At 42.4% G+C, this 12,024-nt stretch overlaps 1 protein-coding gene across 1 annotated transcript in view; it reads left to right on the top strand.

Annotated features, from left to right (window-relative positions):
* CACNA2D4 (calcium voltage-gated channel auxiliary subunit alpha2delta 4) overlaps nt 1-12,024 on the top strand; it is a 168,469-nt gene that overhangs the window by 4,883 nt on the left and 151,562 nt on the right. Inside the window, exons 2-4 of the mRNA XM_079992286.1 lie at nt 5,972-6,088; nt 7,566-7,625; nt 10,895-11,057. Coding sequence (XP_079848412.1) covers nt 5,972-6,088; nt 7,566-7,625; nt 10,895-11,057 — 340 coding nt within the window. The remainder of the gene's footprint in view (nt 1-5,971; nt 6,089-7,565; nt 7,626-10,894; nt 11,058-12,024) is intronic.

Raw genomic sequence — 12,024 nt, forward strand, 5'->3', positions numbered from 1 at the left:
CCTTATAGGCAAACAAGCTATACAGGCAACTCCTGGTTTGTGAAGGGGTAACATTTTGGGTCATTGCGCACTTGCGTGAAATTGCGTACAACCAGAACACCCAGTGAAAAAGCCTGCAAAACCCTGTTCTTCCCCCACTCTGCCCCCACCCTGCCCCTTTTTGTGATTTTTAATGATGTTTTAGGGTCACTTCTGGGTTTGCTGTGATGCAGTCGCTGCCTGTATGATGACACCACTAATCCAAATCAGAGTGAGGGTAATGTTTACTGACTTCACCCTGAATGAGGGAACTTTTTCCCCCTGATTCTAAGTCGCCCTTTCTCAATATTGCTGAAAAGGGTAAGTGGGTTAATGGGTGTGATCAATTTAATGAAACACACCCACCCATTTCAGCTCAACCATAGATTTTATTGACTGGATGTTTGGAGTTGATGTTACAGTGCTAACCAGTGCCAAAGGTGCTAACTTATCTTCATTGGAAGTGTACCTTTTTGCTATGAAGTGAGAAATGAATTATTGTGGCTTTCCTGTAGGACTCGTCTGACAAATGGTTCTTGGTATTTCATTATTTACATAGATCATTAGTTTTCCCCATGAAATGTGCAGATGCCTGTTGGGATTTGTGTGGACTGGAAGTCCTATAGCTCTTGTTCTATATCTGCTGTTCTCAATTAAACCTGGTGCACCCAAGGAGGCAGAACTTTATCCTTTTGCTGTGGCTTTTAAGGATGTTTCTTTTGTGTGTTTAGACCTTTTAACCTCCCCCTTAAATCATTTCAGACAAGACTCAAATTTTGGTTTGGTTTTTGGCAGAATTTAGGCCACAACTTTATTGATTACATTGAGTGGTTCCATAGGCTCTGGTTCGACTAGCTCCCTGCACCGTGGCAGGTAGCGCTGACCCAGGGCACCAGCATAGGTCAGCCTAGGGTGAACACCTGGAACAGTGGAAAGCCAGGTTCAGGCTAGTCCACCACCCATATGTCCCCCTGGACTCAGGCACAGGCACAACCCCTCTCAGGGTTGACCAAAACATTGAGTCCCTGGATTCCTTTAATGGAATACCCTTCTCATAGGGATGGCGAGAGCGTTCCTCCATCCCTATCACCTGAACCAGAGCCTATCCGCAAACTTACAAATTGTGACGATTTGCTATGCAGCAGGTGAAACCCAAATGACAACAGCCAGTCAGCCAAGTGGGGAAAATTCCTGCCGTGCCCCTGTCCCAATGGCAGACGACACACGGTGGCATAGCAAGGTCAAGTGCAAGCCCTAAATATAGGGAGAGGTGGGCGGGTGTTCCAATGCACTGGCTCAAAGAGGAAGCTCAGGGTCACGTGCAAAGAGGAAGCTCAGGGTCATGTGCATGGGCATATATAGGTCCCTTGATCCGTTTGGCTAGCATCCCATTGGCCTGATTAAACCCAGCATCGAGGGACCTACCAACGGGGTGTTGTGGCTATCCAATTGTACCCACCCACAACACAGGGTTTGGTTGCCAGGTCGCACCGCAACACGTGCCCTTTTTGAGGGAGGAAATGATTTCTCTTTGCTGCCTCTTCTATGAGTCTATAACACTGTATAAAAATGGTTCTATTTTGACTCAGTGTTGTAATGACTTTAAATGTCCCACAAGGGTTGTTTGCCCTTTGATGCAATATACTCTGGAGAAGGGATATGAGTGTGCAGCTTTATGGAGGATGGCATACCACTTGTGTATGAATCAATGCTGCAGAGAAGGTGAGTCCTGTCAAAATCTTCCAATGCTGCAGTTGTGTCTGTTATTGCTTGGAGGGGAAAGCTTTAGGTAGAAATATTGCTCTGTCAAACCACCTTTCCTAAGCTAATCACTCACTTTCTCTGCCATTGTCTTGCTACTAAATTTCATCATGGGAATGAGCCATCCCACTTAGGTGGTTTGGGGAAAGTAGCATATATCATTCTTTGCACTTGTCCTCATTTCTCTGTGAACATCAGAGTTGGATGCTGCAAGCAACAAATCATTTTTCTGTTTTATAACAAATCCATTTACTGCTATAACTATCAGAGGAGCTGACAGAGAAACCAACAAGATGTTTCATGCAGCATCAACTCGTCTCTTTTCCCACGGAGCCCAGTGTGATGTTTCCATTCTCAAGAAATTGAATTTGACCCAAGAATGTGCAACAGAGTACTGAACCAGGTTCTCTGTTGCTAAGCTGTTTCTCAGGCCCAAACTAAATTTGATAGCAAACCAAGTTATTTAAATCTATGTCTGAATTATATAATCACATATAAAGTGAAGGACAGCTAGTATAATGATGCATGGAACTTAAAGAGAGTAGGGTTCCTGTGGGGATCGGAGGGAAATATTTCAATTTATGACACAACTTTCACTTGCAGTGCAACATTTGATGTAGACCTAGCTTCTGCTTTAGCTTCCCTCCGCTCGCGTCCATACTTTATAACTTAAGCATGGAGATAGCAGATGAACTGTGACTTTTCCAAAATATAGTAGTAAGAAGCCAGAAGCTGTGAAATGTAGTCTGAGCCCACAGACAGCAATCTAGGTTGGCTATTAAAGGTATAATTGCTGTCACAAGCGCATGATGCCCACAGGCGGTGCAGGGACAACTGAAAGAATGGGCAGAGGAAACATACTGGGTTGAATTAGGCCACAACTTTAATGATTACAGGAAAGGGTAGGTTTGGCTAAGGCATTGGGCATGTATCCAGCATCAAGCACCCTGCATTCTGCCTGATCAGAACCGAGAGGGGTGGACCCTCTGCTGGAGAGTCAACCCCAACATGGATTAGGTCCCACAACCCCACACAGATCACCATTTGGAGAGGTACAGTATATTGGCCCATCCGTCCCTTTGAGGACTCCTGGACAGTGTCACCAATCCTGGACCCTTTAACAGGGTACCCCCACAACTAAGGATCTGGTCCAGTGCCCTATCCCCCAAAATTGTGACGGTTGCTATGAGGTAAGTGAAAACTTGCAAGCTGGCCAGTTTGTTTGCAGAAAATTCCTCCCTGGCCCCGAATAAACAAGTAAACAATAGCAAGGCCCATATATGTGTGGTATACATGGTCCTCCCACTTCCCATTGTATCCTCACAACAATCCCGTGAGGTAGGTTAGGCTGAGAAACAGTAGGTGCCCCAAGGTCATCCAGCAAGCCTCAAGTCTGAGTTTTTCTTTTTTCGTGTGTTTGCCTGAACAAAATGTGGTGGGCACTGTTCCATTGTGAGCCTACCACAGAATGTATTATGTACATCTGAATGACACACCCTTATAGAAAAGAATGAAAGCTTGTAAGATACAAAAGTCTTGCTGCTTACCGTATTTATCTTCATGCCTGTTCCATCCTGAATCACTCCAGTGTCATTATTGCTAATGAATTCTGAGGTTGTTAATATTTGATCTAGACAGACAGACAGACAGACATTTCTATGCAGAAGGCACACAAGATATTCTCATCTGTGTTCCTAGGTGGGATTTCCTGATCTCACAGGGGAGGAGCACAATTAAAACTCTTAGAGTAGCAGAGCTGAGCATATTTGTCAGCAAAATTTGGCTGCTGAATCAAGTGGATTAGGCAGCAGATGATGTGTGATGATGAGTATCATGAACTTTCCCATTAACCCCTAGGCCTTCTGTCTCTGGTCCATGCACACCTCTCCTTTGCAGCGTTACCAGGCTAACCTTTGTGATCACCCTCTCCTCTTCCCTGCTCCACTAGCATCAGCATGGATGCAGAGGCTGTATTTAATCCTGCAAAGCCCTTGCATTGCTAATCACACCAAGCAAAGCTGGCAGCTTCTATGCATGCCTACTAGGGGGTTGATATGATTCTATTTCTGTCTGGCTGCCTCCTCCCCTTTCCACCCTCAAGGCATTTCTTACCCCACATATGCTCCACAGTTTTCTCTAATGAATGAATGAGCCTTTATAATGGCAGGATCTTTGATTGCTCATCTTATTCCTCCAAATTATCATTACAGGTAATATAATTGTCCATATATAGAGAGAGCCTGCAAAATTCTTAAATATTCTTTAACATTAGAAGTGCTTCCAGATGAGAATTTATTTTGAAATTAGTGGTGCATGCAAGTTTTTAACTACATCTGCCTGATGACATCACCAAAGTGGCAACACCACATTTTTTTTTTTAACATGTAATCTGGCTTTCCCCTTATCATGGAAAATCTGATAAGCAAAAATAACCTGGTGTGCTTCTGCAGTGCCCACTGGTGTGGAAGCCCATTAGAGCATTTTTGTGGCTGGTTTTTCATGTGTGTGATGACATTGCAGTGGATAGATTCTGTCAACTAACCATGAGGAACATGAAGCTGATTATCTGGACCCACTCTCATCTAGGTGCAGACCTGATTTGAAGCCAAATCACCCTGACAGTTATCTGGAGAAGGACAGGGGAAATGCAACCCTGTTAATTCTCCTTTGTCTCCCAGTGGTTTTTTGATACCATTGCACTGACTACAGTACAGTGGTACCTTGGGTTACATATGCTTCAGGTTAGACTTCGCTAACCCAGAAATACTACCTCAGGTTAAGAACTTTGCTTCAGGATGAGAACAGAAATTGGGCTTCGGCGGCACGGAAGCAGCTGGAGGCCCCATTAGCTAAAGTGGTGCTTCAGGTTAAGAACAGTTTCAGGTTAAGAACGGACCTCCAGAACAAATTAAGTACTTAACCCGAGGTACCACTGTATATGAAGATTTGGAGTTGGAGCCACAGTAATATGGTGGTTCCACTTCTAACTTCATGGCCTTTTCCAGAGAGTAGCATTGAGAAGCTCTTCCTCAGCACCATAACAGTTTTGCTGGATCATTCCATCCTGTCCTCAGCACAGTTCAACACATATATGAAACTGTTAGGAATAATCATTAGGAGATTTGGAGTGAAGTACAAGCAGTACGCTGATGACACTCAGCATTCCATCTCTATTTCTCTGTCATCTGACTCGGGAATGGTTGTGCAGATTTTAGAGCAGTACCTGGAGACAGTGGTGAGATGATACAGTAAGTGGCTGCATCTTGACAGATACAGACAGAGGGATTGTGGGTAGGCCATTCCTAGGTCTGGGAATTAGATGAGCTGCCTGTTCTGAGATGGGGTTGCATTCCCTTTGAAGAAGCAGGCATATAGTCTAGGGATGCTCCCATAACCAACAGTGATCCATCACGTAGCCTCCATGGTAAGGAGTATCTCTTGCTAGCTTTTGTTGTTGTACCAGCTGTTGTCATCCTTAACCGGAATAGCCTGGCCATGGTGATCCATGTACTGGCAGTCTTGAGGTTGGTTGCTGCAGTGTAATCTACATATGTGAGGTGACCTTTGAAGTTGTTCCAGTAGCTGGTGCAGAATGCAGCAGCTAGGCTGTTACGTAGGGAGGCTTGCCTGGCACCTTTGTTACATATCTTTAGGCTCCAGGCAAAAACATCCATTTTCTGTCAGGCTTTTGGCCAATTAAGCAATCTGTGCCTTTTAAACTGTGGGGGTGGAGGGGTTATTGTTTTTATTTGTTGTTATAGCATGAATTTTTGTGTTTTTATATTGTAAATTGCCTTGTGATATTCAGATGCACCCAAGGTCTAATTTTTGAAAATCTAACTTTTGCTTTTGAGCACATAATTTATGTCAGCAAGTAATTGCAATAAACATAAATTATTTGTGGCTTTCAAGTTACTTAGGCCATGCATTTACTTCAATAGGTCTGTTGTGGAGTTTGTTCTTGGGCACTTTGGCAGGTCTTTTTTTTTTTAGGTCATGTTTGCACCTCAGGTGAATTATTTTATTTAGAGCATTTTTAATTCTCTTGAGTCACAAGCTATTTTACTCAATCCAGAGTATACTTTTTGGAAATCTCAACCACACACTAGCTGTGGTAACCAAGTTCAGTGATAATCGACCCATCACATTCCTTGAGAAATTGAGTCCTTTGTTTTCATTTTGCTTTTAATAGAAGTATAAAGATGTGGAACCAACTCTGAAGATCAAAGAGGTGGATGGCTTGGAGCTGGTGAAGAAGTTCTCTGAAGAGATGCAAAGCATGTTGGGGAGAAAAGTAGAAGCTGTTGAGGTAAATATTCAAATTCCTCCCCAGGCAAGAGTGAAAAAGGAAAAGAAACAAAAGTAATAAAAACAGATCATCCTCCAATCCAGGGGTAGGCAGTATAGCATTTGCCAGATTTTGGTAGACTCCCATCGTGACTCATGGTCAGCGTGACTTATGGTCAGGGATGATGGGAAGTTGTAGTCCAACAACTTCTTGTCTAGCCTGACCTATTCAAATCTTTCATTTTTATAGTTTTCTCAGTTAAACTTGTTGCACACCTCAAAGCTGCAGGGTGTGGCAAGGAGATAGTGTACATGGTACTTAATAAATAATCATGTAGGAACAGATTTCTTTAGTCGCCTTCCAGAGGAAAGACACTGTAGCAAGCAGAGCATGTGTTTTGCATGTAGAAGGTCCCCGTTTCAGTTGTTGTAACCTGCTCTGGAATTTATGGTAAAGGGTGGGTAAGAAAGTGAATAAATAATAATAATAATAATAATTTTTTAAAAAGAAAACATAGCTCTCTCATGCTCTTTGTAGTTTTGCCCCATAGTTGTCTATATTTATTTATTGAAGCACCCATTTTTGTGTGTCTCTCTGTGTGTATAATTTCTTTTCAACTGAAATATGTGGCTTACCTATGCAGTTACAAAATAAAAATAAAAATACTGTGCTGGCTTAGTTGGTGCTGTTGGCAAGGTTTATAAATGGCTATTTGATCCTGCTTTAATAAACCCAGGCAGACTGTTCTTGGTTCATTGGTTCTGTGACCGTGGTAACAGCCCTCTTGTCTTCATCTTTGTAGACTTAGTAGATGAAGGACTGCATGGTTGTTTTTCCTCTGGGTTCTGTTCCAAAAAGAAATGCACATCCCCCCCCCATTGCTTCTCTGCTACATTCCCCCCCCCCAATAAAGATTGTGCTTAATAGCCTGAAAGGCTGTCCAGGGAACTGTTGGAGCTGGCTAGGAAAGACTGTGAATATAACCAGCTAAATTTAATATAACCAGCTAAATTTAACCTTGTAGCAGGAAGGATGTCCATTGATCTTTAAAACACTCCTGGAAAAAAAAATGTTACAGGGGGAAAAAATATGAGAGGGAGACATTGCACATACCTTTGTAAATCAAGAAAATCTTTAATAAAAATACATTGAAAAAAAACACTCCTTCAGCACTTTCTTTTGGGTTAGGCAAGATATGGAGACCAAGAGTAGGGTTACTATGGTTTCTCCACTCCCGCCCTCTCCATCTGACAGGCGTGCTATGTTTTTAGACACCTTATGACAGGCAGAAATTCAACAGGTGATACTTTTCTCACCACCACATCTCCACTTTGGATAAAGCTGAATGTGACATCCAACTGTGAAAGACATAGCAACCTCCCTTGGGGGAAAATGCGGTTCTCCTAAACTTTATTATTTTAGATTTGTTTTCCTCCCTTTGAGTAATACTTTGGAAAAGTCTTGAGCGTCACTTCACATTTTATTATTTATTTTACAGCGTTTAGTTGAGGCGGCAGAAGATGCAGATCTGTATCACGAGTTCAATTCCTCATTGGATGTAAGTCATGCATTTATTGAAAGTGTTTGTTCCAAATTCCTCCACACACAGAAACATAGATCTCAGAAGAAGGCTAGGCCTTGAACTGTCCCTGACATTTACTTCTGTATGCAGAGAAAATTTCTTCGTATGGAGAAACATTCATTCACATGTTTCATTCACATGAGCGCCTCAGACAGGGGAGCTGGACCTATCACATTCCTAGACATGCTGAGAATTGCCTTGCCTCAACATCTGGAGGGCACCACGTTGGCTATCCTAGGAGTGCAGTTTTCTCCACTGGATGCCTGCTCCACTTGTTGTGAGCCTGCTAAAACTCTTTGGACTGGAATTCTAAACATCCTATTAATTTGTGGAAATCACTGGTGAAAGTGTTATGGCATTCAAAATGAGGTCTCAATTATAGCGCAGGTGAAAAAGCCATATATTGGTGGTTTTCTAGTATTGCCCCTTGTGGGAGAAGGCACTGAGTGAGGCATTTGTAGGATTTCTTCAGAGCCCCAAGCAAGCATAGTTTGGGTGCCACTAGATGCCTTGCCACATTTGCCAGAAATCACTAGCTAGCCTTTTCTGCAAAGGCACACAAAAGTGAATGGCATTTCCACGCAGTGTGGACTGGTCTTAAATTGTCATGTGGAAGCCATGAATTTGATGGTCCTTCTCCATAAAGATGCAATACTGTGCAAATCTACTTGTCATAGGTCCCATTTACTTTGGTAGGTCTTACTTTGCTGGGCTGGGCAAGGGTGACTTGTAAACATCCATATGCATACTATATAACATTCAGCGCCTCCTGCTCCCTTATTTACCTTTTTTTTTTTTTTTGCCTGCATACAACTTCCACCTGTAGTATGCAGTTAGTATTGGGTCCTGAAATATTTTTGCCCTAAGCTCCTGCACCAGATGTATACAAGGCACCGCTTTGGTATTAATACTTTAATGAAAATTGACAGATTAGCCCAACTTTCAGTAGTACAGAGAGAAAACAGTTTTGATATCCCCCAGTTTAGCAAGACTCCACATCCTCATTCCTTCACCCAGTCAGCATTTCCCAGTAGAATATGTTAGTTGGCTAATGGACAGATTTTTGATGAGGAAGTGATGAGGAAACATTAAAGGGAAGGGGAACCTTTTCCTCCAGCCAAATAATAATCAATTAGAGAATAATTCTCGTAATGATTGCCAAATTGCATTAAGTTTCTCCTGATTTATCTCTCCTGTAGAACATGATTCATTGTTTAATGGGCAGATCTAAAAGATATTCAATCCAGTCTTCCAATTATAGGCATAGAATATGATTTCCAGAACTGTAAAATAATGTGCTTTGCTACAAGCAATGCTGTAAACAATCCAGAGTTCAGCTGAAACCTACTACCTCACAGGGATGCATCTCAAAATAAGGTGATTAAATCAGCGTTGTAGCTTAATTAATTCCGCAAATCTTTTCCACAGGAGCTTAAGTAACAGAGCATTTTCAAATCGCATAGGCCAGAGTTGCTTGTGAACATTTCTGGCATTTATCATTATTCATATTTTTCCTGTATTGAACAGATTTATACGATATCAACCCAAGGTCTCTCTGTGCTCAGTTGTCAAGACAGCAGATTTATGTTTGTTTATTTTTTTAAAAAAGAGGGGCATTAAGCAGGCCTTTGAGTTTAGTTGCCTTGATGCAGACCTCACTCCCTAATTTAGCATTTAAGTCAATGCAATACAAATAGAGGATTCAGTTAGCTATCAAAGACTATCAAGGTGTATGTGGACTATATGGAGAGTCTAGGCAGGAAGCCAGAGCAGAGGTCACTTTTAAGAGGGCATACAAATGTATACAGTTCATCATTCATCCCAATTATCAATATCCTTGCTACTCAAACTTTGGCATCTAATGATCTCCCAGTATGCCACCTTGCATCTGCAGGCAGCCAGTTAGCAAAACTGCCAATTATTTAGACATTTTGTGTTGCCGAGGCAGTCTAGAGGATTGAAATTCATCTGTATGTTTGACAAATTCATCAGTGTTAAACCCAGCAGAATATAAAGTGAGCCTGAGAATGTAGGTCAGTGGAAAATCCAGTGCCTGCATGGAATGTGCAGCACAGGCAGGAGATGTGCAGCTTATTCCTTTATCGTAAGTTCAAAGAAGGGGTAGGGTTTCTGTAACTTTAATGGTTTATATAGAAGGGGTTTATATTCGGCAGTCTAGCTTATCTCATCATTGAATGACAACAAAGCATAACAGCAAAAAATTCCCAGAAGCGTACTTTTGAATCCATATGCAATATCCAGTCACTTCTGGGGAAAGACTGCTGAATGTTGTATATGGGTCTTTGTTTAATATCAATGAAACCTTAATTTTTTAACAGTAGAAAGTTGTTCACATGGCCTTAGATGGGGGGGGGTAGGACTTTTTGTCAGCCTGAGGGCCACATTCCCTCTCTGGCCTAGTCTCTGGAGGCCACATGCCAATGTTGGGTGTGGACACTCTAGATAAATGGCACATATGCATATACAGCATACACTGCATTCACAGTCTACATATACATACATACAGCATACTCAGTACGACATGCACACTGACGTAACCAGAAGTAAAATCCAGAAGCTTAATTGGAATTAGGAATCTAGAATCTTGGAATTGGGTTGGGTTGGAATCCTTGGATTGGCTCGGGACTGTTGCAAGTTTGCCTCAGGTGAACAGGTATTTTGTGCATTTTTATTTTTTGCTTTTGCACCAGAAGATTGTGGATTAGTGTGATTTTGTGATGTAAAGCCTTGTGTAAAGGTAAAGGGAACCCTGACCATTAGGTCCAGTCATGACCGACTCTGGGGTTGTGCGCTCATCTCGCTCTATAGGCCGAGGGAGCTGGCGTTTGTCCGCAGACAGCTTCTGGGTCATCTGGCCAGCATGACTAAGCCACTTCTGGCCAACCAGAGCAGCACACGGAAATGCCGTTTACCTTCCTGCCGGAGCGGTCCCTATTTATCTACTTGCACATGACGTGCTTTCGAACTGCTAGGTTGGCAGGAGCAGGGACCGAGAAACGGGAGCTCACCCCGTCATGGGGATTCAAACCGCCGACCTTCTGATCAGCAAGTCCTAGACTCTGTGGTTTAACCCACAGTGCCACCCACGTCCCTCTAAAGCCTTGTGTAGGGGTTTATTAAGGTATAAATGAATGTGTGTCTGGGGTGACTGAGGTCGTGCCAACGTGAAATTTAGGTGCTGAAATCTAATATATTGTCTCTCTATTTTTTTTCTTCATCCCCAGATTAATTATTACAATGCCGTTCTCATTAACGAAAAGGATGATAAAGATAATTATGTGGAGCTTGGTGATGAATTCATTCTGGAACCAAATGAGCACTTCAATAACCTGCTGGTGAACACAACATTAAGTGACATACAGCTTCCAACTAATGTTTACAACAAAGGTAGAGTATTTCTGTGTTTATTCTATTGGTAAGGCAGCAATAGAGCCAGAGATAAAGTATCAAAATTTAGCTGGCAACTCTAGGAAGAGAGGAAAAGATTGACCATAGACTTGCGTGTCATGTATGTTTTATGGGAGGAAAATATGAATCCTTGTGACCCACATATGTGGGTGAGTAATAAAATAACCGGCTGGGTGACTGGATTCAAAAATGGAAGGAAGGAAGGCAGGCAGGCAGGAGGGCTGACATTCAACAGACTCTTCCCCTTCTCTGAGCAAAAACTGCTTGAAGGGGTGATTTGGATTATGTAAATGATACAGGAAGGGAATTGTTAAGCATCCCCAATCATTGTGTTGTTTTACTGTTTAAGTTATTTAGCATGAACACACATACACCTGAACTTGGCAAAAAAACAAGAATAAAATTGATTGAGAATGGGGAGATCAATTATAGTTCTCTCAGAGTAACCTGCAATTTGTCCCTAGTTAGCTGGGTTTCATCAGTACCATCTCTTTGGTTAGATTTTGTCCGGAAGCTGGGCAAGGAAAGACCTACAGCTAAGCCCGAGGAAAACAGGTGCCACTCATTGAAAATACTGGAACAGTTAGTTTATTGTTAGATGTACAGTGGTACCTTGGGTTAAGTACTTAATTCATTCCGGAGGTCCGTTCTTAACCTGAAACTGTTCTTAACCTGAAGCACCACTTTAGCTAATGGGGCCTCCTGTTGCCGCCGCACCGCCAGAGCACGATTTCTGTTCTCACCCTGAAGCAAAGTTCTTAACCCGAGTTAATATTCTGGGTTAGCGGAGTCTGTAACCTGAAGCATATGTAACCTGAAGCGTATGTAACCCGAGGTACCACTGTACTTAGAATAAGGCATCTTGATACATTGATATTTGTTAGGCTTCTAGTCCTCATGAAAGAAGAGGGGAGTTTGGCTAGATATTGTTGGCAGAGCATGCTGG

The sequence above is a fragment of the Podarcis cretensis genome, assembly GCF_951804945.1.
Source record: "Podarcis cretensis genome assembly, chromosome: 10".
NCBI classification, from domain to species: Eukaryota; Metazoa; Chordata; class Lepidosauria; order Squamata; family Lacertidae; genus Podarcis; species Podarcis cretensis.